Source organism: Onychostruthus taczanowskii, unplaced genomic scaffold (assembly GCF_017590055.1).
Source record: "Onychostruthus taczanowskii isolate IOZ18803 unplaced genomic scaffold, ASM1759005v1 scaffold34, whole genome shotgun sequence".
Taxonomy (NCBI): domain Eukaryota; kingdom Metazoa; phylum Chordata; class Aves; order Passeriformes; family Passeridae; genus Onychostruthus; species Onychostruthus taczanowskii.
The window spans coordinates 2,883,004-2,908,856 of record NW_024500794.1 but is presented as its reverse complement, the minus strand read 5'-3'; the positions used below and the strand labels follow the sequence as shown (position 1 = coordinate 2,908,856).

At 45.4% G+C, this 25,853-nt stretch overlaps 1 protein-coding gene across 1 annotated transcript; it reads right to left on the bottom strand.

The window, feature by feature from the left end:
• Positions 1-959: 959 nt before the first annotated feature.
• Positions 960-2,443, bottom strand: NHLH2 (nescient helix-loop-helix 2). Its single transcript, XM_041410961.1, has one exon. The coding sequence runs from the start codon at positions 1,618-1,620 to the stop codon at positions 1,183-1,185; it is 438 nt and encodes a 145-aa protein (XP_041266895.1). The 5' UTR covers positions 1,621-2,443; the 3' UTR covers positions 960-1,182.
• Positions 2,444-25,853: the final 23,410 nt, after the last annotated feature.

Sequence of the window (25,853 nt, the reverse complement as noted above, 5' to 3'; positions counted from 1 at the left end):
AATAATTAGGAAAAAACAGCTTTTATTTGATACTTTTATTTATATGCAAAACAGCTCACCATTCATGAGAGATATGAAAAACGCATCAGATAGAAACCAGATTTATCTATTTTCACTACAAAATATTGCATTATATAAAGCAACATAGACACACAAAAAAACCCTGAAAAAGACTAAAATCTTTGGATAGCAGATGTGGTTTTTTTTTCTTTTTCTCTTTTGTTCCCTAAAATGCGCTTCTTGTTTTAAGAGATTCACAGCAAAGAACATGAAACATTTTCAGGTTATAGAATTTTTTTGGTTGTCACAAAGGAAAGCAGTCCTGGATTTACTTTTCTTTCTTTTTTTTTTTCTTTTTTTTTTAGGAAAAAATGTCCTTTCCTAAAAATATACCACACACATACACACCCACGCTCACTCCCACACACATGCATGTGTACACGCACGCACATATACACCCACAAAGAAACTACTTCCCTTATAAACGATTTGCAAAGTACTTTTCAGACGCAACTATAGATCAGAATAACAACAAGTTTTTAAAAAAAACCTCTCCTAGTTAAGTGCTAGTGGTTGTTGATCCCACACAAGGAAAGAAAGAAAAAAGGTCAAGAACAAATGCCTTGATATATATAAAATATACTTATAAACAGGGAGGGAGGGGAGGTTTGTGGTACACAAGTGCAATATAATTGGAGGGGAAAAATAAATTATAAAGAAAATCAAATGAACACTGTATTGATCCCAACAAACACTCATAAAGTCAAACATAATATTCCACAGGAGAAAGTGTAAACACCCGACTATAGAAACCAATTGGCACGAAGTATCCAAAGTAAAATTGCCACCACTCTGAAAAATAAATAAATCTTGAAAAAAATAAATTGTCAACTCCTTCTACCATAAATAAAAAATAGTTATTTTTAACTGCACCCATGGGTCACACGTTTAAGGTCACAAGTAGATGTTTTTGGATATATATAAAGGGGCACTTGACAGCCTGAAGAGACAATCCTGTTTTACGCTTCTCTTCGAAAAGCGGGCTCTCGGCCGGGCGGGAGCCCTCCGGGAGGAGCACAAGCAGCGGGGACCCCCGCCCGCCCCGGGGAAGGCGCTGCCCGCCGCGGCCGGACCCGGGGCGACGGGACCGGGGGTCCCGGGGCTCCGGGCGTCCGCCGGGCGCTACACGTCCAGCACGTGGTTGAGATAGGAGATGTAGCAGATGGCGAGGCGCAGGATCTCGATCTTGGAGAGCTTCTTGTCGGGGGGCAGGGTGGGCAGCAGCTTGCGCAGCTCGGCGAAGGCCAGGTTGAAGGCCTCCACGCGGATCCGCTCACGCGTGGCGTGGGCCGAGCGGTACTTGGCCGTGGCGCGGCGCCGCCGGCGCTTCTCCTCCCGGCTCAGCGGCGGCGGGTGCAGCCCGGGCCGGCCCCCGCCGCGGCTCTCCCCGCCGCCGCCGCCGCCGCCGCCCCGGCCCTCGCCGCCGCCGCCCTCGGCGGGCTCCGGGTCGGAGACGCAGCAGCTGAGCGCCTGGGCGTCCGCGCCGCCCAGGGACTCCGGGTCGGAGGGCGCCGAGGAGGGGTGGTCGGAGTCGGCAGCTTGGTCCGGGCTAAGCATCATCTTGGAGGGGGCGGAGGAGCCTTCCCGAGACAGAGAAGCAGAGAGAGCGGGTCAGGGCCCCGGCCCCGGGATACAGGGGCAAGGCGGGGAGCAGGGACGCGGGCAGGGACACGAGGGACATGCCGGTCCCCGCGCCCTACCCCCGGCGCCGGTACCGCCCGACCGGGGCGGGGGGAGAGCCGGGTGGACGAGTTGCGGCTCCTTCAGGGAGTACTAATGAGAGCAATATCGGGGATAAACGATACCCCGTCATTTAACCATCCCTTCTCTAGCCTTTGACGGCAGCTTCAGTGGAATATCCTTCCTGCCGTTATTCCCTGCGCTTCCTTGGATGTTGAAACAGGCCCAGAGAGCAATAGAAGATTTTAATTTTTTTTAAGCAAGCTAATATCCAGTGTTTCAATAATATGGTGATTCCCCGCCCCCCTTCCCGTCCAGGCCCCCAATTTTAATATTGTCCTTTCTAGCCTGCCAGTTTCTGCTTAACAGTTTCTCTTTCGGAAACGCTCTGTGGGATCCAGGCTACAGACGTGATACTTTTAAATACACAGCTCAAGGCTCCATAAATATAACAAGGCCAGTGGGGAGATTTATTTCCCCAATCCCTACGGGATCCGATGTGTCTGCTAGGCTCTCCCCTCCGCTCTTTTCTCTGTGCTCCTTCTTTTTTTGTTTTTATTTCTTTCCTTTCCTGCTGCTAATCGTGCAGATAGCAATTTGCTAGCGATCAAATGGGAATGTTTGGAGAGTTTCCGTTTTCTAAGCGTCGGATTCAAAAAGAAACAAAACCTCAAAGCAGAGCCCGAACTTTTCCATCCCTTTAAATTTTCCCTCCTCTCCCCTCCCTGCGCGAAAAGAGGGGGAGGCTAAATAAATAAATAAATAAATGCGGACGTGCCTTTCAAAAGAAAATTGAATCGTATCTTCTTGCGGCCTCACAGAGCACCATCTGTCATGTAGACAGCAATACAAATCCGAGCGCGTCCGTGGACATGCCGGCATGTAATAAAACAATACATCAGGCAACTAGTGAATAACCCTGGACACAAATGTATGTGTGTGTGTGTGCGTGCGTGTGTGCAGCTGGGGTGTCGAGCGAGGTGGGGAGCGAGCCCGACGGAGGAGGGAACATCGCATCCTCCCTTCTCCCGAATTAAGATTGCAAAGTATTTCCACATAAAGTTTCCAGGGAAAGTCCCAGATGGGCCTCAGAGCCGGTTGGGAAAAATAAACGATTATTATTGCTGTTGTTAACAATAATAATGATAACAACCACATGAGCAGGAGGAATTCTCCCCAGGCAGGGATAGAACCAAGCCTGTCCCCAACGGGGCGAGACGCGGGGCACGCGTGGCGGGGCAGAGGGGCTCCGCCGGGGGCCGAGGCTCAGCGCTCCCCGGGGTGCGCAGGGAGCCAGGACTGGGCAGTGGGAGAGAAGAGCTCTTCCTTCTCTGGGAAAGGGCCGTCTCTTGCCAGGGCCGTCGGAAACGCTTCCTCTTCGATTTTTAATAAGGAGAGTTAATCAGGCCCACAAGGCAGGGGTAGGGAAAAAAACCCATTAGCGCGCAAGTCAGGTATCAGTGATCTCGTGGGGCAAAAAGATACAGAGGAAGGGTTTACAATCACCTTTCACCTGGCATCCAAGCGAGGGGGCTTATGCAAAAAGCACGTTAGAGAGGCAGGATTTGCAGGGCGATTGTACAAAAATGGGCAATTAAAGCGGTGGTTCCTGAAGAAAGTTGCTTAGAGGTTTCTCTACCGGTGTGTGTTGAATTTTTCGCTTTGATTTGGATTTATCTGTGCGGTGGGGTTTGGCGAGCTGATCTGTAAAGAGGCTCTTTCCCCCCTCCCCCCTCTCTATTAGAAAAAAAGTTATTATTATTATTATTATTATTACTATTACAGTAAACCCTGCCCCCTGCTACCTGCAGAAGGGAAATAGATTGTTAAGGATTGTTAAGGCTGCTTACCTCGGTGGAGTCGTTTGGATAGCCTCTCTCTCCAGGTCCCCTCGCCCCCTCGGCGATTCCTTTACAGTTCAAATGACCCTTCGGGAGCGGAGCATGGAAAAATTAAAAAAATCAAAATCAAATAAAATTAATTACGAGCGAAAAAGTGTCCTGCTCGAATGGGGAAAGGCAGATCTCATCCCTCGCCGCGGCCTCCAGCGCTCCAGAGATGGGAGATGTTATACTGTCGTGTTTGTTTGCGGAGTATAAATAACAACTTAAGTTACTTACGATGCATCAGGGGAGAAAAAGCGTTTCCCCATCAAAGTCCTCCTCCGCCCGCTTGTCCGGGGCAGCGGCTTCAGCGCACCGGCGGCTTCGGCCGGTCGGTTTTAGAGGAGGAAAGTGCCCTCTCGCCCGCTTTTCTTCCTCCTCTTCCCCGACCGCGATAAATAACAAAAGGGATGCGGCGACAGCACCGGCACCGTCCGGGATTATTCCCTCTCTCCCGCCCCCTCAGCCTCTCCTTCCCTGCGGCAGCCCCGCCGCTCCCGGGCCGGGCCGGTGGCGGGGCCCGGGGCGCGGAGCCCGGAGCCCGGGGCGCGGAGCCCGGCGCGGCGCTGCCGGCTTTGTTCCGCCGCGGCCCGGCGCACAGGCACGCCGCGGGTCGGGGTAACAATGCGTCGCTCCCTCCTTTCTTCTCTATGCTTTTTTTTTTTTTTTTTTTTTTTTTTTGGGGGTGGGGGTGGGGGTTGTAACGTGAGGTTTTGTTAATTCACCGGTCCGGCGGAGAGGGGCAGGAGCGGGGGAGACGCCGTCGGAAAATGAATGTTTGGTTTAGTTCTTCTTCTGGTCCTTCAAGAACTGGCGAGGGGAGAAAAAAAAGGATAAACGAAACCCCCATCCGTCCCTGAGCTTCCTAACTCCTCCTGCATCTTTCGAGTGAAAAATAAAGGAAAATATGCGAAGGCTGAAAAAGAAAAACAAAACGAAATAAACGAAAATCTCGGCGCGGGTTCGGAGCGGCTGTGAGAGATAACGGCGGTGCAGGACAAGGTACGCTCACATGCATAAAAAGAAAGTGCAGTTCCTCCTCCCACCCCTCCCGGAGTGGCAAAGAAGCCAAGGAGGGGTGCGGAAGGTGGCAGGGGCGAAACAGACAGACGGAGCGGAGATGCGTGTGGCTCCACTTCTGGTACCAAAGGGTTTCGCCTAGAGATGGTCGGAAGAGATAAAGGCTCGGAGAAAAGGGGGCGGCATTTTTTCCCTCTTAAATTGGTATTTAATGGGAAAGCCTATTGGACAGAAACCTGGACACGAGTCACTTAATTGGACTTGACATCTGTCACAGTGTGGGAGTTTTCACAGCCCAAATATTTTCAGCAGATCAGATTCTCGCTGAATCTGTGCCACAAATTATAACAGTCGAGAGCAGCCCATGATATAAACCCTAGCCTCTGGATATACAGTCTCTAGCCATGCTCGCTCCCACTGCCGTTGTCTCCCCCCGCCCAAATATTGGATACCCACTGATCTAGAAAAACACCGCTGGCATTTTGCATGTAAGCTAATAAATAAGCTTTAAACATCAATTTGCATCATGTATACCAAGCTTGTGGAGAATCATCAGACTGGTTTCTTAGTTCTTTTATTTTGGCAGTCCCCCTGCCCTGTCTCCTACCCACCCCCAATCCCAGTGCATGGCAGGCATGGACCTGTCAGAGCCAGGGGGACAGAAAGGCTCCCTCATTCCCTGTCTCCTGCCCTCCCTGCTCCAGTGCACAGACAATGAGGCGAGGGAGTCAGCCATGAGTCTGTGGCTTTCCTGCTCTCAAGAGACTGCATGGAGCCAGTCCCCTTCGTGCCTGAGTCAGGGGATGCCTGTGACCAAAGTGACTCCTCTTGCTGTCACCCTGCTCCAGCCCCTGCCAGATGGCAGTGCCTTCTCTGCTCTGATCCCCATTACCCTCCCTGCAGATCCCATCAAATGGGAGCCATAGCCACTTTTCTGGGTGTAACCATGTTCTTCCATGGGGACTTTTCTATGCCAGGAGAATAGGCTCCCTTTGGAGCCCCCAAAAAGGGACAGCAGGAGGGGTGGGTGAGACAGAGCAGAACTGATTCTGCTGCTCACCAGCAGCTCAGTAGGTGGTTCCGGGTCCCATCAGTAGGAAGCATGGGGGAGAGGTGGCAGGAAGACATTTGCAGGATCCCTGAGGGTCATCCATATGCAACAGACTGGAAGATCTCTGAAAGGGGAGAGGTTCTGCACTTGATGTGATTTACAGGACCTTAAGAAGAATGAGTAACATACCTGAGTAATTTTGGGTTTTGTCTATTTTTTTTTTGTAATGGTGGATACTGTTGCACAGAATATAACGCCCCTGCATGACACCTGACCCACTAGGGAAAGAAATGCCTGAAACTGGATCCTAATGAGCACTTCTCCCAGGGAAAACTGGGGACTTATCTCTCTTCTCCTACCCATAATAAGTCTCCAAGGCAGCAGGAGGCTATCACTTGCTCTGACCCCACATACTGGCACTGGTTGCATGGATATCCAACATGATCTCAGCAGGGCTTCTGGAGATTCTTGGCTAAGCTATCCTTGCCTGCAGTGGACATGCCAGGAAGATTCAGATGCAAGTCACTGAGGCTGTGGCACATCCCCAGTCAGCCCACCTTGCTGGTAACCTTCACAGGTGCTCTTTGGAAATCAGGATCTGAGCAGTTCAAGGTCACTGTGCTCCACATTCCAAGACCCAAGATCCCATTCCCAGACTTCAGTGAAAAAGCTGTGGAGGAGACCTTCTCCAGCTCTTTTCTGACTGTGGCTCAGTGCTGGGGGCTTTGGCTTGCAGTGCTCCCCAAGGTGTAAGTCTGAGGCCTCAGCCCACAGAAGCTGCAGGTGATGGAATAAGTAGCTGGCTAAGGCTGCCACAGATAACAGCCAGGAAGCTGCTAATTCATGCAAGCCACCCTGCTCTCTGCTACAGATGCTGTCATCATATGGCTTGCTTTTTAGTTTTAATTTTTAGGAAAAGACCACACAGTTGCTTCACAATTCTGTTCTGTTACGATGGACATTTTTGACACCTTGTAAAGCACCGGTTACTGCCCCTGGGATTCCATTACCCCACTGCTCCACTACCAGATGTGTTAAATCTCGAGGATTCCAGTTTGCCCTGGGCATGCCAGGCCTGGGGTGTCTTCCCAAACCTCTCTGCTGGGATACTGCAAATCTTCTCAGATCCACTGCAAGACACAGGGTGTAGTCTGTATCTATAGCCTTAAAAAAGCCAGTCAGAAATGCTGGAGCTGACAGCCTGGCTCTTCTTTGACCAAATAAAGCCCCAAAGCCCAGAAGCAGGGCCAAACTCTCCCAGCAGAGAGCTCTCCTGTCTCTCACCACTCACACCTAGAGCAAGAGGCTGGTTTTGAGAGCTCAACATGCTTGGGGCCAACTGGCCCAGGCATGGAAATCACCAGATACAATCAGAAATTCAGGGACAAAAGTGCATTTGATGGAAACTAAAAGTTTCACTTTGACAAAGGAAGGATGACTATAGCTCTCCTTCAAGCTCTTTTTGTCTTTTCTCTAGGAAATAGCTCACAGCAAGTGGAGACCTGCATGTTGGCAATCAGTATGGTCCCAAAGGAAGCTGCATGGATGCAAAGCCACCTTATGGTTTATATCCCCAAATACACACAGAGCCAGTCACAAGTCTATGCTTGGCCTCTTCACTAAGCAAGCACCTCATTGGCATCAAGGCAAGCTAAGATTCCCACATGGTTTCAAGGATGCCCTCAATGGCATGAACAGAATTGATTTGGCTTCTCCATAAAAGATGGAACTGCAGCCTACAAGCTGCACCTGCTGAAGAGAAAGTGAATAGGAAAAACAGTCTCACAACAAGGGTCTCCAGTCTGTACAATGGGCATCCAGAGGTATTGTATGGCTGTGGCCTTACTGCAGACTAAATCCAGAATAGTGAGCCTTGCAGTACAGGTGGACATTAATCTCCTGAAGGAGAATTCAGGATTTCATTTTGCCATGCTGGAGGTCTGTAAGGGAGTCATGAACATCTCTTCTTCTTTACCTGGCTTAAGATGTTGCCTGGCTGGAGGTACAGGAGAAGGGGAAGTGGTTTCCTGTAGGCAGCACTGCAGCTCACGCTGCTCCTTCCCAGGAACCTCTTAAGTTTAATGGGAATGAGAGGTTTCCAGAGAAAGCCTGAGTATGAACAAAGCCACACCCAGCCTTTGTTGGGGCCATCTCACTGAAAAGCAAGACGGGAATCATTCTATTTTGACTTCCAGGGCTTGCTGACAAGCCAGTAAAATCTTATGAACTAGACTGCTCCCTAGGTAAGTCCTAACACAGAACTAATATTAGTTAATTCATTAATGATAGCAAATAAAAGTTGCCCGCTCCTGTGAGACTAACAGTAAAGGGTCACAGGCCACCAAACAATATCAAGTTATAGGTAGTACTGAATTTGTGACAGAGACTCACAACTCACGGTTTTTCAGGCTTCAGTGGAATCAGACTTTGGAAAGGAAAGATTCAGAAGGGGATTGTCTTCAGGATGTAGTACAAAGAGACAAGACTGAAAACAGTGCTGCCATGTGATGGTATTTTATGAAAAGAGGGCACTTTCTTGTGTGAACATCTCATAATCACATCAGACAATGATTTGAAGGTGATGTCATTTGTGAGAATAGTCTAGGTTAGTGCATAGCCTCTAAAAGGGTGAAGCACTAATACTCCTTGGGCCATATGTCCCAAGGAGATGTCCTTCTGGCCCGGAAAAGTAGAACAATGAAAGAATCCAACTGCTCTCTCCAGCGCTGGGCCAGATATTAGGTAATAATTTTTCACTTTCAGTTTGAGCAAATCTCTCAGGTCTGCCGTGGGGAGACATCAAACATGAGAACCCAGGATGCTGCTTTTATGGTGTTGCTTGTCAGAGCAGAGCTGCGCTTCCATTACCTACATGTCCTCTGTCTGCCGAAAGGACAGCTTTCTAGGATGCTTGAGAACATCCATTCTGTTTTATAGCGTACGCCATTCACGTTGCTGGCATATGCTGCCCATTGAAATAAATGGAGCTTGTCACTCTTGGATGTGTTCCTTGGAAATAAACGGTCAAACAAATTAGAACACTGAGCCATGAAAATCCTTGTCCTTTTGAAAAATCTGTGCTGGATGTAGCTCATGGTTTCCTTAGACATTTGGGTGATATTTTTTGTTTTTCCATTGGTCATGTTTACTTTCTTCGAGGCTGTTTTAATAACAGGTCAGGAGCTTTGAGGCTGCTGGCAGGAAGAGCCTGCAACTGGGGAAGGGGAAAAAAATAGTGTCCCATGAACAAAGGTACTAGGGCCACCAGGTCTGGATGTGAGTTCACCCTGGCTGAGGTCTGCCAGTGTCTGTGGGACAAGCAGGACCCTCAGGTGCTCCATTGCAAACATGAGTGTGACTTCCCTGGGAGTGGCTGCTATGTTTAAATCAGTAGTGTCCAGTTGAGATGTATGGCTTTTGGACAAAATCCTATTCTTTTTTGTCTGATTGCAGCCTTTGGGTTATGTCTCTTGGTCTCCACTTCCAGCCTTTTCCTTTGCTTGTTGGACTAGAGGAGACATGGCATTAAGATCCAGCTGCCACTGTAAAGAGCCAGGTGTGCTCATGAGGGTGGTCATGCCCCTTCACTGCGACATTGTCTTGACCTCTTCAAAGATCATCCTTGTGATATCAGTGAGTATTCACAGCTCTCCTGAGAGAAGGGTATTTTGAGAAATGGAAGATGATGAGGAGTTTTTAAAGGCAGAAGGGACAAGTGTGAGCATCTCCCCGCAGGTTGAAGGCTACAGGACTTCCCTCTTTATTTCCTTCATGAGCATTTTTCAGAAATAATACCCATTCATGGTTTAAACATTGATGGTGGTGGAAGATTCCCAGTGATGCCTGGAAAGTTACTCCACCAGCTGTTTCTCCCCACTGTTGAAAACACTGATATGAAAAATGAGTATGCACACACCTTCAGCATCCAGCTATGGGATTTTATTATATCTTGGCCCCTGGATTAAGAGTTGTCTTTTATTATGTTATCAAGCTTAGGTGGGATTTTGTAAACAGGTACATGCATGTGTGCTGTACTGCTGATATGCCTGCATGCACCAGCTATTAGCGTGGACTTTCTGGTCATGCAGAGCATAGCTACATTTACTGCTGCTGTTCAGGTCAAATGTCTGGGAATTTTGGACAAATGGGAAAAATTCCACCTGGGCAAACATTTCAGACAGAAAGAGAAGACATGCCTGAGTAAACCCAGACATCTGTTGGTCCTTCCTAGGTCATTAGTAGTGGCTATATCAAATCTGCAGTCTTTTTTTTTTTTTTTTTTTTTGTTAAACTGAACAAGATTCAATGCCTTGTCATTATGCAGAAGAGACCAAGTCTGTTCTATTTCTAAGGTTGTTCTGATAATGGGATATTTTTCATTCTTCCTGTCCATCTTCCTGGACCAGAAATGTGATGCTTAGCATGCCGAGCTGTGAATGTAGAACAAGAAATACTTACTGTGCTCTACAGTGTGTCTGTAAGACCCCAATGCAGCCTGGATGCTCCTGGAACAGGTTTATTAGGAAATCATATCACACTAAAGTTACGGAAAACACATGTAAAAACCTAAGAATGTCCACAGTGGCTTAGACCAAAGGTATCTTGTTTTCAGCATTGCCAAAAGGGAAACCTGTAAGAATAACATAAAACTACAGTGATACTGCCCTCAAATAGTGCCCTGACATCCAGTTAATTAAAGTTTAATGCACTGGATGAATTTTCCTTTTCTGAATTTGTCAATATGTGGTTTGAATGCATGTGACTTTTCAGCATCCATAATTTCCCATGGAAAGGACTTCTCTGTGAGCCATGTGATTTAGGTAAATGAATAAAGAGATGCTTGTAAACATGTTTGCAAATAAAGTAGCCAAGTTTGCTGAATTACTGTGGCTTCTACTGCTGATGAGCACATGAAGAGCAGCATGGAGTATGTGGGCAGTAGTGCCTTATGTTTTCAATGAATGAATTTGGTTGGAAGCATAAACAGTGGGTGGATTAAAGCCAGTGAAGAAAAAGAGGAGGAATATCCTGCAGTCTGGGTAAGAGGAAGGAAGCAAGACCAAGACCTGTTCCTTGAAACTGATCATCTTTAATTGACCTGGGCCAGGGTCTGAAAGTGAGACCAGTCATGCACAAGCACACACAATCATTATAAAGGTTGAAGCCACGGAAAGTGTCCACGTGGATCAAGCGCTAAAGGAGTTAACAAAACAAGCCAGAAACAGAGATGTGTTAACCTTTGCAATGAACTCGATAGCAATCCCCACACATAAATGACTAGTGAGGAATTTGTGAATTAAGTAGGACAAATAGGAGGAACTTGGTGATTTTTATACATGCCTGATGCACTAAATGGGAAGTGTGGGTTTATGTGGCTCCCAGACAGACGGCTGGCAGGCAGCAGTCAGTGAATTGAGGGGGAGGCAGACACCGTGTGCTTTGCCACTGAGGACCTTACCTGTGCACATGTGTGCAACTGCTGGCTGCCAGGGTGAGGAAAGAAAAAGTAGATGTCAAGCCTAGCTGGCAGCCAATGCATCTGTCTTCTGTCTTTCACTCACCCACAGTCGAGGTGGAACTTGGCTATTTTTAAATCTGATGTCTGTGTGTGTAGCCATGGGGAATGCTCTTTCCTATGAAAAAGAAAAAAAAAATAGAAAAAGAAAAAAAATTAAGATTTTGCAGCCACCTGCATTCCATAAGCAGATGTTTCTCTCTCTATTGATGCCAAGCACCCCAGCCCACAGGCTTCCTTTCTTCACTTGGAAGCAGAACTTTTAAAACAAAACCCAGTGATCATTACTGGACTGCTTAGGCCAGTTGACCAGGGAAGAAAAGCTGCCATGCTTTTCTTACCTTACATGCAGGGTAAGAATGGCCTCTCAGGAGGTACAGGTATCCTGCCTAGTTCAGTGACTTTTCCCCAGCCATGGCCAGTATCAGCATCTCCTGGAATGAGCAGGAAGGCTTTCACCAGCATGTGGAGTGTTCAAGATCATTTAATTTCTACTTATATAGCTTAGACCAGCTGTAACTGGCTTTATGCTGGCTTCTGTGGGTTGTATGGTCATTCCTGGTAGAGGAGGAAAATTGATTTATTCCAAGAAGTCATTCAGGCCTAACAAATTGTTTTTCCTGTCAAAATGTTTCCAGGGAATACAATCAGGTGTCTGAAAAGCCATTCATTTCCCACAGAGGTGTACACCATATCCTAGGCTCCATCCCTGTGCATGCTTAATGTCCTCCAACAGCTGCTTCTCCCTCAACTTCCAGAGCTCTGGTTCCCTGGTCCTGAGCATGTGGAAGGTGGTGTTGGGTCTTCTGTGTCTTCAGTCATTTCCATCGACCACCTTCTCCATTTCACTGAGGCTGTGTAGCACTGGTGTCCTGATTTTTGAGATTCTCTCTGAACTTAAACCAGCTAGGTCACTAACTGCTGGATGTTCCTCTCCTTCTATTCCCATAATTTTGAATGCTGTCTTTTGGTGTGGGCTCTAGAATTGCTTTTGCATCCTCTTCTTGGACATGTTTCCACGTATCTTTCTCAGTACGAAATTTGTCCATTAGACACTGTTATCCTTCCTACCTGGATGCCCTATTTGCCCTTTTGTTTTCCCATGCTGTTATTTATAATTGTTCACCATAAACTATTCTCAAAACTACCTAGGTGGGTGGTCCCTCGTTTGAAGGGGAGAAGTCTTAACAAGAAGACTGGTTGGTGAGGACTCAGTCCAAGCAAAGAACACAGATCCCTGAAGGATAAAATAACCTTTGTTATCTTTTCAGGATTTCCTCATGAACTCAGACTATTTCTATTTGTATGCATGACTATGCTTGCTGCTTATAGGAGCTCTACTGAAACATCCTAGGGCAGTAACTTGTTATATATATGTATACATACGAATTCAGGTATGCACTTTTGTAAGGCAGCTTCTTTAGATTCTTCTCAGGTTCCAGATTTTCTGCTTGTCTTCTCAAGAAAAGTCCACTTTAGGGCTTCAATTAAAGCTAAAATAAATAAAGCAAAGCAATTGCATGTCTAGGAAATTTCATGTTTTAATTCACATTCTAATTTACTCCTTCTTCTGTGGCCTGTGTGTTCATGCCTGCAGGGTTATTATGAGACATATCTGGTTAGGGAGTCTGGATTTTTTCTGGAGTCATGATTATGTAAAATTACAGCATCCCCTTAGAAAAGTGCTTCTAGCCCTCATGGTGCTGAGATGAATTTGAAACTGTGCCTGGAGAGTGTTAGACACAGAGAAGTATGAATGTGTATGAAGAGTACTGAGGTCAAAATTCTATGAGATATGAACTATCTTGAATCATTTTGATGGAGCACAATTTCATCGTTCACAGTTACTGACAAGGTTTTTAATAAGACTAGAGTTGTAGTAGGATGCTGTAAAGCACTTGAAAGCCCATATGGCTTAGCAAGTGTATGAATTTCTAGGAGGTGAAGAGTGCCTGATGTTGAAGGCTGTGGGATGGAGGATGTTTCCATTTCTGCATGTTGTAGTTAAATGTTCAGCTCTCTGTAGCTCCACTTCAGCAGTCTTTCTTATCCCTGGCACGGCTGTGCCCGTTGCCCCAAGAAACTCTCACTGAATGACTGGAATGGGACTTTTTGCCAGGATGTGTAGTGACAGGACAAGGGGCTTCAAAATGAAAGAGGGTAAGTCTAGATTAGATATCAGGAAGCAATTATTTACTCTGAGAGTGGTGAGGCACTGGCATAGGTTGCCCAGAGATGTTGTGGATGCCTGTAAATGTTCAGGGTCAGGCTGGATGGGGCTTTGAACAGCCTGGTCCAGTGGAAGGTGTTCCTGTCCCTTGTGGGGGGCATTGGAACTAGGAGATCTTTAAGGTCCGTTTGAACCCAAACCATTCTATGATTCTATGAGCCAGTTCAAACCTTTCTTCACCAAGACTCAGATGTCAGGAGCTTTTATACAGAAGAACACTCCCCTGCCTACCTCCATGAAGTGGCTTAGGATAGAGCAGTAACTAATGGTGCTCTGCTATATCAAATAAGCTCACACTATCAGGTCTGCTGGTGCTGTTATTCTCTGATCCCAGTGTTTGGAGAACATTCTCAAGGGAATTATTGCACAGACTGGTGGTAGTTACAGTCTCCATAGGGTCATTTACAAAGCATGGCATCTCTGAGTCCTTGGTTCCAGAAAAAATTAAACCTCTGAGCTGGTTTTAGTGTGTAAACAACCTTGCTTGCTATTGACCATAGTTTGCTTGTATTCAGGGTCCAGGTTTAAAGAAATAAAGTTAAACTTTTGGCTGTCCTGAAGTCCTTTTCTGGTTTTCTCAGGTAAGGTCTCTCCAATTCACTTTCTCCAAGTCTCTTAAAATGAGAACTTAGTTGTGAGTTGTCCGCCTGTGTGTAGTGAGTATGAACTTCCTGACAACTGCTGCTCTGAAGTATTGAGCAGAAGATGATGCAGTTTGATTCACCACTCAGGGTTGACAGATGAACTGGCCACACTTTTTGTGGCAGTTTAGGCTACTTTCATATCCAGCTGTCTGCCTCCTCCACTAGCCACAAATTATTGCCCCTGTGACAGAAAGTCTCCAGTTCATCATCTAGTGTCAGTGCTTTTAAGCTAATGCACCAAACTTCACCATGGCAGAGCCACAGGAGGATGCACGTTCCCATCTGCCAATTCTGCAAAGGGAGTAATGGGAGGAGGGTCTCCAGGAAGTTCTTAAACTGCTACTGTGGGGCTCATCAAAGCTCATCTGTCAGAGCACTAGAGTGAATCAAGTTACTGGTAATTGAGATCAGTATCACTGCTCTGTGCCTGAGCAGACTGCAGCTGGCAGGGTATGGAGGCTCCAGCCCAGCCCTGGGTCCTTGGAGCCTTAGGTCCTAAAAGGAAAAGTCTTTGCTTTTTTTGATGGATTCAAGATTTCATGATCATATCCATATTTTATATGCTATAGCTGGAAAATGAGTATGCTGTTCATTCAGAGCTTGTCATCTCAAGGAAAATTACAAGAAGAGTCACAGAAGGAAGCGAATTATGGACTGCAGCTAATAAATAGCCATTTACTAGGGCTGCAAAGACTTGGGAGATGGAGGGTCTTCCAAGGCTGCAGTTTCATAAGCAAAATTAACATTGCTACATGGAGCTTGACAAGTACATTCAGGCTTTTTATGTAAATCCCTCAAGAGAAAAGAGATCTCCCTTTTTGTGAAATGGGGGAGCATGGGCAGGTAGCTGGGAAGGAGAGAAAGATTAAAAGCTACAGGTTGAGTTAGGCAAGGCTTGGTTTTGTCCCTGCTCAGAAAGTTTGGAGGAAGACTACTTTAAGGAATGTAGCCTGGCTCTGGAAGCATGCCTTCCCAAAAAGCTGGCTCACAGTCCATTTGTAGGAAAGCAGGAGGTGGGTCTGCACCCGCTGTAAGCATCAAGCAGGGCACCAGTGTGGCAGGTGGCTCCAGTCCCTCTTAGGGCTGCTTGGGCATTTCCCTGTGACATATCCCTGTAAAACCCAGAGGCATCCCAGAGCCTCAGCAGACTGAGACTTTGCCATGGTGCAGACATTGGTGCTCGGCTCCCCCTCACCAGCTGGACTGCTGCTCTTCCAGCAGCCAGGAAAAGCAATCATTGGCAAAGGTAATGAGATGGAGTCAGGCACACTATGTAAATACTGTTTGGGCTACATTCATAATCCCACACCATGAGACACATTTCCATGAGAGAGGCAGTCTGGCCCCCTTGGATAATTTTAATCATTTCTGACATGAAGACGACTTCTCCTATTTCATGACTTATTTCCCCAGTATCATTTAAATGTATTAAAACACTGTTAGTGTAGAAAGTAGGCATCATGTTAGCATAATATCTAATCAGAACTAGTCTGCCTGTCCCCGCAGGGTTTATTTATTTATTTATTTAGTGTCTGTTTGTGCTGTTTTCTTGTTAGATTGGAAAGCCCTTCCTTGACATACTCATTTGTTCTGCTGTGTAATAGAATAGGATCCTTCAGAGCTGCTGACATCTGCTTTATTTTTGAGATCTGCAACTCTCAGCCCACAAAGCAACAATGATAATAATAATAGCGATAATAACAATCCTAGTGCTAGGAAGCCTGAAAAGTGAAGTTAAGCATGAAGAGGAGAAGACAAAAAATGGATGAGGAAAAGAATGGTGTGGCAAAGAATGTTTCGATCACTGGGAGTGTATTTTTATCGGTCCTGATTCTCCACTGATTTGCTCATGCTTTATGATTGCACTGCCCTGTGGACTGCAATTAATTTCTTTGTGACTTGCAATATTGCAAGGGAGAGGGGATCAGGCACCGTGGTGTGTGTGATCAGGACACTTGTTCATGGGTATATTCAGCTCTGCTCTCACTCAAGTACATTGCTTTGATTTCTCAATGGCATTGCAGTATTGATTTTGAAGGGAATTAGTTTCTTCAGAGCTCCTGAAGATCTGGCCACTGTGATTTCTCAGGGACTTATTCAGCCTCCTCCCCCACAACTTTATCCTCACATGTCACAGCTGAAATAATTGGCATTGCACTATATCAAACTGGCAGGATGCAGTCCTGAGGCTGGGGGGAATCAAATCCAGAGCAAACCTTGACAAAAAGCTACATGAGAAAGAGAGTTGTTGGGCTACGTCCAAAATAGTGCCTGACTGCCCACTCCAGGTCATCTTGTCTGAATCCTACTCTGTACAAGGCTTTCTACTAAGGAGAGGAGACTGTATTGCAAGGAGGTAAATGGTAAGAAAAAGTACGAAAAGGAAGGAAAGAAGAAAGGAGTTGGAAAAGAGGAAGGAGAAATTACTAAAAAAAAAAAAGGAAAAAATGAAAAAAGAAAAAATATTCTTAGCAGTAAGATCAGGTCATGTTAAGCTTTGAGCATCCTTGAGGGTGGTGAACTTACTTGAGTGTGTTAATCTAAGTGGTTGCCACACCATCCCCTAATATAAATTATTCACAGTTAGGAATTCTGCATGATTCTTGACTTGAGGTGGGAATAAAACTTAGGATTTGTGGTATTGAAAAATTAGGTTCTAATGACAAGTTTCAAGGCTGATCTCAATAGTTGTGGCCAGTCAATAGGCAGACAAACCTCTTGCTTGAAATTGGTGAATTTACCTCATCCTGAGCAGCTGAGAGTGAGTGGCTCCCTTGCTCTTTAGCCTAAGGCCTTCTGTAGTAAAAACAGGGTGGCTGAGCAAGTACAGAGACTTAAAGAAGTCTAAATAGCGTCATTAGCAAAGGCACAAAACTACCTAGGCCCAGAAGAAAAACTCAGGCTTGAACATTTGCTGCCCTCCACCTTTCAGAACGACAGTCTGGGCTGAAGACTCTCACTAATAATGGTTTTACCAAATCCCACTTCTTCTGGCCCAGAGCTGGATTGTCCTCAGAGCCCCCAGTGCACACTATTACCAGCACTGGTGGCATTATTTTTTATACCAGATATAGGTGTGGCATCTTGCAAATATTGGTAGGGTCACCCTTCTGCAGAGTTCCTTATGAATATGACATGCAGGCATAGGGTAAAACAAAATAGGAAATGGGCTTATGAAACTAGAGATGGAAAATATTTATGAGGTCCTGTCTGCTCCCTTTTTCTCCTGTCATATGCTTATAAAGGATCATACTTCTCATACTGTTTTGCCTGGTTTTAAATACTCTACCCACAGGATTTCTCTGTCCCATGGGAGGCTTTTCCTTCTACCTGCAGCTCTCATATGTTCAAAAGGGGCTTCAGGAGACCTTCTCCAGCTCTTCACCCTGTGTCAGACCCACAGAGGGTATGCATGTTTTACAGCTTGTCTGATTTGCCACTATTTGAACTACATCAGTTTGTGGCATCCCTCAGACACTTAGAAGCATTTTAATACCATTCCATTCCATTCCATTCCATTCCATGTGACCATTTTCTTTCAGAAAGCACTAGCAGGAGTGCTTTTCCCAGGAAGCTAATGGACTCTTAACACTTCTCATGAGTGACACTGTGCCACCAAGCTGTATGGGCCAGCAGAGTCCTTCACTGGCATCGGACTGTGCTCACCACTCTTTCACACAGCGTGATTCAGGCCTGTGGGAGTGGCCACAGGCTCGCTGGCAGCCTCTGTCTTTATGGGTCCAGATCCCATTTTCCTTCTGCTGTGTCCTGTGTGCCTTCTTGTTTTGCTCCTTAATGCAGTACCACAATACTTTTCTTGCTCTTGTGAATAATCACTGTCTCTGCTCTCCACTGGTTGCCAAGAGCTGCTTGTCCCATACTCTTTCCTCAAAATAAAACTGTTCTTCCCAAATTCAGGGTTATTTCTATTGTTCTTCAGTTTCTCCTTGTAGTTTGTTCATGTGTTTCTGGAAATCAGGCATATACAATTAGTTCACTAGGCAAAAAGGCCATTTTGGAGATATTTAAATTGTATCTTGTACTCCTTAGTGGGGCAATGCTTTTGAGAGCCAGAGGATGAAGTAATAATACTTTTCTTGCCCTGTTGGTTAAATAAGACTTAGAAAATCTCTGAGAAATTTGAATATGCCAGTGGTTCTTGGCATAGGAGAGGCTGGAGTAGGCCACAGTCTCTTGAGGCAGGTGGGCTAAGTGTGCACACAGAAAATGAGCTGCAAGATCAGGATGAAAATTTATTGCAAATCATTGAGTTCAGCTGAAATGGAAAAAAAAAGAAAAAATAAATAAAAGTGGAAGGTATATTACCTCCACTGAAGGGAGGAGAAGCCTTATGGCTTACAGGCTGGCTCATAGGAGTCTTGGAAATGAGGGCAGGTGATAACGGGCTCTAGGAAAGTACTTTCTTGTGAGAGAAATCTACTACCTTTCCCAGTTTAACCAAATGGGAAAATATTATCTAAAGAGCAAGAACAGAGAGCTCTGTTTGATGAGGGCCATAATGGGTGTCATTTCAAGAACAATCCTCACAAGCACTGTTAATTACCTATCCAAGCACAGTGGCTCATATTTTTATACCTGAGTGAATAAAATTAATCTCAGATCTTAACATCTAAATAAAAGTGTCATTTATCTCCCACAGCAGCTAAGGCTAGAGAATTTATGGATGTACAGGAGCTCTGAAGATAAGGCCCTATTTGTTTCAGTGTGTCTTCATTTTTGGGAACTTAACTATAGTCACCCAAACCAAGATGTTCTGTGCTCTGTTCCTATGGATATGATCATGTAATCCACAGCAATTTAGCCAAAACAGAGAAATCAACTACTCAGAATTTCTCTCAGACACCAGACATGCCAGTTTTCTTGTACTCCTGTGTCACCTCATTATGGGATATTGATTTCCACTACCGTGTATTTCAGAAAATTCCCTGGGTAATGCTCTGGTGATTTGCTCCAAACAGAGCACCTCAGTAATATTTTGGCAGGCAGGAGAAACTGCCAAACAAAACCCTGTCAACCCAACAGACCAAATTCAGTTCACTGCCCAGTTCCTGTTCCTTCTGCAAAATCTCTGAGGTGGAATTGAACCGGTTTTCATATTTGTTCACAAATCAAGTGAGATTCAGGATCATTTGCTTAAAAATGCCATATCACATGTTGCCACCTCTCAGTGTGATAGCCCAGTGAGAAAACACTGCAGTAATAATGTTGCCCTCCAGCCCTGAGGATAACAAATACCCAGTTCTGCTGGGAGATAGATGCATTGGTAATTAGCAAATGTTTGAACATGCTGTGCCCTGCTAGCTTATACCCAACCTGGTGCTAGGCTTCCCATTTACGTTTTACATCTATCCTTGCTGCTGGTGAGGAGCCCTTAAGCATCTCTTACTGTATGATCAATGTCAGTAAAGCCCTGGTACTTCTCTCAAGCTACATCATTATGGGAAAGATAGTGGAGTGAAAGCTAGAAAGTTTGATACGCACTCCAGGTGGACTCTTAACAGAACCAGAACCATCAATTCTGCCACAGGTTTTGGACTTGTTATCCCAGAAAAAAAAATTAATGGGAGCTGGCCATGAGTACCAAACTTGTTTAAACACCAAACACTATTGAAACTCTTACAGGAGAACAGGAAGACTGAAAAGTAGACAGAAACACTGATGTTTAGGGGGGTTGTCATTCTGGTCATATAAGGTCATAGAACATTCTGCTTTTCATTGAGTAAATAGAACAAATTTTATCTACAATACTTGCCTTTAGACATGACACTGCTCTAACAGTCCTGGAACTCAGCTCTTTCTGCATGTGTGATCCAGTTTCTGTTCATTTCAACAATCCCACACATGATAGCTGGACTCTTAGCCTTCTTAGGGCAATTTTGTCCCTCAGCTAGTGACACTAATCCAGTGTCACTGCCTTACACTCAGAGAGATGCAGGATACTCCTGGTGAATGACAAGGTTTCAGAGGAATAACCAGTGTGCTCAGGGGGATTACATTAGACCTGATCAGACTGCCATGAGATGACATGTTTTGTTGCCTTTTCAGTTTCTTCATTGCAAATCAGAGCACCTTTATTGTTGCAGAAATATTCCGTGTGACTTTTTACAGGGGTGGCTGAGAATAGAAGATGACTTTGTGCCTTCATCTTCCTTGAAGGCATCTAGAAAAAAATACTTTCAGAGCTATAGTTCACCATCTCCAACATCTTCTTGGCTTTCTGATTTGCTTCCTTTCTATACTTCCTTGAGGATAGGTAATAAAATAAACCTTTTTTTTTTAAATGACTTATTCAGAGAAGAAACCAGGAAATCTGACATTTCTGAAAATAAGGATTTGGGCTGCAGGCCATCTTCAGGATTTGCAGAACTATTCTCTGAATTTGAAAATGCTCATGGCTATTTTTCTTTGCTGAAGTTTGGATTGTTGTGTCAGCTAGAGCAAAGGTTAATCTATGAAGTAACGTTAGATATCAGTGGGGTCAATATCCTTTTTCCAATGTTCCACAAAACTCCAGGAAAGAGAGATCATGCACATCTTTATGGAGCATGAATACAGATCTGGTCCTCTCTACCCACTCCTTAAAGTAGAGGCAGATTAAGACCTTCTTGAGAGCTGGTCTCAAAGAAGCCCCACTTCAGACAACCATCACTCCCCTGCTCTCTCCTGCCTCCTCTGACATCAGACAGGCACCATATTTAGGAAAGGATGATTGTCATTTTGGTATGTAAACTAGATATGGTTAATTTCAGGCGCTGGCAGTTACCAAATTTTCAAGTTGTCCACTGTTCCTGAGAGCAATTTGCAAGGTCACCTAAGTCCCCATGTTTTGAACATGAGCCATTTTCCTCACCTGACAATGTCCTCACAATGTAGGTATCATCCTCACTATTCTTGACAAGCATCCTGGGAAGGAATCCCTAGGGACCAACTCCCATTTGCTGAGATGTGAATTCATGTGTGTCTGTAAAAGAACAATGGAAGGGATAAAGATGAGCTATTTAGCAGGAGTCTTGGTGCCATTGACACACCTGGAGTGGGGTTTATCTCTGTTAACCTCTTATGTCCCCACTTCATCTGAGATAGTTCCTCCCAGCTCCCTTTACACTCACTGCAGAAAAGACACGATGAGGATGTGACACATTTTGCCTATTTTAGATGTTTAAGGTAGAAGGAGGTGAAATACCAGAAGGACCTGTTTCTCCCCAGTAAGAGTAGTTCAGACTGATCACTGGAGATGCTCAGCACTGATCACATAAATATTACCCCCAGCTTCCAAAAGAGACCCATGCAAGTCACATACATAGATCTGGCTTTCTCCCCAGCTGAGATTCTGACCTTGCACCATGCTAGGCCTATTCATTTTCAAATCAGTTCATACTGGAAAGGAATTTCCATTTCTTCTACAATTGACAGCAGCAGAAAAAAATGGATACCCTTGCTGTTAAGATTTCAGACAGGCTCTAATCTGTCTCATTTTGGTATCTCCCTACCAAAGTGTTGGCACAAACACCAATATTTTTTGAGATGCTGTTGGGATCTTAATCCAATCCTTTGTCCTACAATTCCAAGACCCCTTTGTGATTTCTTTGGTTATTTGGCATTTCCACTGGGGCCTTGGAGAGACCCAGTTTTTTAAGTGTTGTACAGACATAGGAGTTCCTGCTGTGAAGGATTTCAGCAGTTTTGCTTCTGCCAGTCACCTCCAGGCTAGTGAGAATGTCCAGACAATGCAGAGGTCCTCAGAGGTAAGCTGCAGGTGAGGCAGCTCCTCTGGCTCCATCTCACATCTCTCCATCCTCTCCCCATAGGATGTCCAGAGGGTAGCTGCAATGCTCTTGGTGGCATGGAGCTGGTGCTGGAGTTCTCAGATTGTACCCACTCTGGCCTAGGGAGGGCTGAGAAGCTCTGATTTCTGTTTAGAGCCCTTCTCATCTCCTTACAGAGTGACTTTGTTTGGTCTGACGGATTGCAAGGAGGGGTCAGCTGTCACAGGGGCAGAAGTGCACAGAGGCGCATTTACCACACTTCCGTGGGTTTTCCCTTGGATTTGACCTGGGATTTTTATACTTCTATTCCTTGATCTCTCTCAGCCTCATGCTCCATCCTCAGAACAAGACAGACTTGCAGGCAGTGTAAATGATTGCTGCTCCACCCAAGGCAGTCCCCCAGAAATCACAGCAGCTGTGGACCCTCTTCTCACCTCTCCCTCTTTCCTTTCTTTCTCCTGATCTCTTCACTTCTTTGTCTCCCTCCTCCCCACTTTTTCTGTCTTTGTTTTTTTTACCCTGTTCCCTCATGATCTCCCTCTGCCTGTGTCTCAGTCCCTCTCCCCAGCTCGCTCTCTCTGGAGACAGGTCTAGTGGCCTGGTTGCCATCTGCTGCCTGGGTTGTTTTTTGTGTGAGTGCGTGCGCGTATGCGCGCGCGCGGGTGCACGTGGGGCTTTTTTTATGAGGTTGAGATCAGATGGCATCTAATCGATCGTCATGGTCTCCATGGTTACCTGGGTGACAGAGTAGTTGGGAGAGACACATACTCCAGCCTGGGGCTGTCAGACCATTCCTGAGAGAAATAATAAAAATAAAAAATAAAAAAAAAAATTTAAATAAAAGAAAAGAAAAAAGAAAGGGGAAAAAAAAAGAAAAAAAGAAAGAATAAAAATCAAAGCCCTTCCATCACATTTTACGCATTTACATCTTCCTCAGATCCAGGAAAACATAGCCTGTGCTTCTGTTTTACATTGTCACCCTTTGACTTGGCTCGAGGAGGAACAAAGCAGACTTGTTTTTCTTTCTGCATGGCACAGGCACAAAAGTGAACCACATCTTTGGGAGAAGCTTCCCTTTCCCCTTCTGCTTCTCTGAAAGGTTTGATTTTTTACCTTTTTTTATCCCCCCCAGTCACTGTTGTAACCATAATGATTATTTTTATTCTTCTAAATTGGTTAGTCTCTTGAATTGACTAAAGGCAATTTCCCAGGTATTCTGGGAAAAGAATTACAGTTTATTAGTATGAGCAGTATCTGTTTTCTCCCTGGCCTCAGCCCCTAACACTAGACCATCTTCAGCACTTGTTGTAAAAGATCAATCAAACTGTATATTACTTTTTGTTTGGAAGCAAGTGAAGTGTGATCCTAAGGATGAATTATGGAATTAGGTGAGTTTCTTTTGTTTAAAAGCAGATTGAGTTGGGCATGGCACATCTCTGACCAGGGCAATTAGTGTGTCAGGAGCACTAAAACCACACAGTGCAGAATATGAACCTGCATGAATCAGAGGAGGAGAATACTGCTGCGGCATTTCATACAATCTCATTGTGGCAGACACCCCTCAATAATCCAAGAATTTCACCAAGTTTGCCTATAGTGCACCACCCAGGTACACCCTGCCTGGTTCCCTGCTAGCCATATCCTGCCTGGTTCAACAAAAATTTGTGCTTGATTTGACCTCAGTGTGGCCCCCAAAAGGCAATCAGGTTACATCTTCTGTTGTCTGGCTGCAGCCAAGGCATTAGTGCTCATCAAAGCTCACCCATTGCAGTGCTGGGGCAGCTGCTGCCTGGCCATGTTCCTGCTCATGGTAGCACAGGGCTTTGGAAATGGCAAATGTAAACACAGGCAAAGGGAGATAATGCAGCAGTGAGCACGGCTGTGATGGGCTGAGAGGCTGGTGACCCATCAGAGTTCTCCAGAGATCCAGAAGTGCTGACTTAATGCTGCTAACTATGAACTGGATCAGATCAGAGCACCTCTGGACAAACAAAGATTTGAGACCTGGATATGCCTTTACTTTTCTCTTCCCCAGTTTTGAATTAAACTGACTTTTTGTTGAAGCCTGTGGTCTTGCTTTGCTTTTTTGCCTTCCTGGTAGAAGCACAAGGTACCCAGGTTGGGTCGCTCAGTTCAGGCCGCAGATAGGCACTGAGGGTGGTATTAAGTTGTCTAAGGGGTGTCATTGCAGGTGACAAATTATCCAGTGTGCATGCACCACCCCTAAAAGGCACAGGTCTTAAACTGTGCTTATGTGTGATCTGCCAAACTCCTTTGTTTAAAAAAAAAAATCCTTGATCACGCCTATTTGAATTCTGATTCTGCTCCCTCCGAGCAGCATAACATCCCTGCTTATAACCAGCAGGGTGGGAAATCCTCTCCTCTTCAATATTCCCTAATGTTAAATAACACAGGCCTCCTAGATTTTCATACTGTACAAACACAAACTAATTAAAGTCATACAAATACATCCTAAGCAGAGAATGAGAATCTGCTCACTTGAGGGAAGACCGCTGGCTTCCACGTCCCAGGGAAAGCTCCCTCACAGTTTACATTGTTCTTTTTGCAAGGGATAATTTATGGTAAAGCCAGTTTCCACTGAAACGGCAGACGTGCACAGAGAGGGGAAAAAATGTAAACACAACAGCATCTTTGTGAATGCAGCAAGGTGCTGGTGCCTGCCTCTGCATGCTCCATAATATATTAATACACACTGGCTGGCCAATCCCACTGGAGCATTCAATCATGCCACATTATAATAGAATTTAATGGAGTTGACAGCTAAGACCTAGTTGCTGGAGACATGTGAAAGACCTTTGCAATGAGGATAACAATTAATAAAGGAAAGCGCCATAGATTTTTGGAGAACCTCATAAAAAAGTAAAATATCGACATTGATCACGGCATGCAAGGATATTAGACACGTAAATCGAGCTATTGCCTTTATTTATTTATTTGCACATCTTTAATATTATAGGCACAGGTTTCCCCAAGGCCAAAATGCAATTTCTCTCTCCATTTCTCAGCAGGAGCTTTTCATCTCCCTATTCACCAGGTTTTGAATTGCACATTTAATAAGCGATAAAGAATTCCTGTCTCTTTTCCTTGGGCTTTCAGCCCACGGTTTTTCCCTCCCTTCTGTCTTGTGATAGAAACAACAATCCCTTTTACCTGGCAGTAGGTTGCATGGGGATGTTGGGGCAGTGTAAAAGGGGACCTGGAGCCCACAGGGAGTGTCTGGACTTCAGTGTCTGCTGATGTTCTTTATATGCCAGGTTGCACTGGGTATGGTAAAGAGTACATGGGATCAACATAAAAGGAGGGAGAAAGAGTCTACAACACTGTAAACCAGCATTTCCCTGTCTGCCTCACCAGAAATTTTTGGTAGGAGGAACGGCTTATGTCTTCACTGCCTTCATTCCTGTCTGGGGAGAGACACTCTTGACTCTTATGGGATATTGTAGTAATTTTAAAGAATCAATCTTGTGGGTAAACTGCACCTAGCCCAATCCTCTCCCTGATGGAGGTGGCAAAAATTTCATCAGCCTGCAGCTGGGAGCATTGCTGGGCTCCCACAGGCTCAAATCTCACTGGATTTCCTTGGATGTGCTCAGTTAACACACTCCTGAATCAGGGCTGACTCCTTGCCTCAGAGAAGTCCTGAACAGCATTTCCAAGAGTATTTAAGTGTGAATTGGTACCTGGTGGGTTATTTACAAACACACAGGCTCCTCACTGCCCAGAGGTGCTGCCCAAGCCCCTGATGCTCACAGTCCCTGCATCTGTAAATGCCCGTGTAGCACTGGAGAGCTGCCCTCACAGAATGACAGGGTTCAGTTCCTTCTGCCTTCAACTTTACACCACTACAAGCCCGCTCATCTCATTGGGCTTCCTCTTAACCTCCTCTGATGTGCGCTGAGGACAGGATCAGCCCCAAATGAACCCAAGCTTCTGGTAATGTAAAGGTCCAGCTTTCTTAAGTT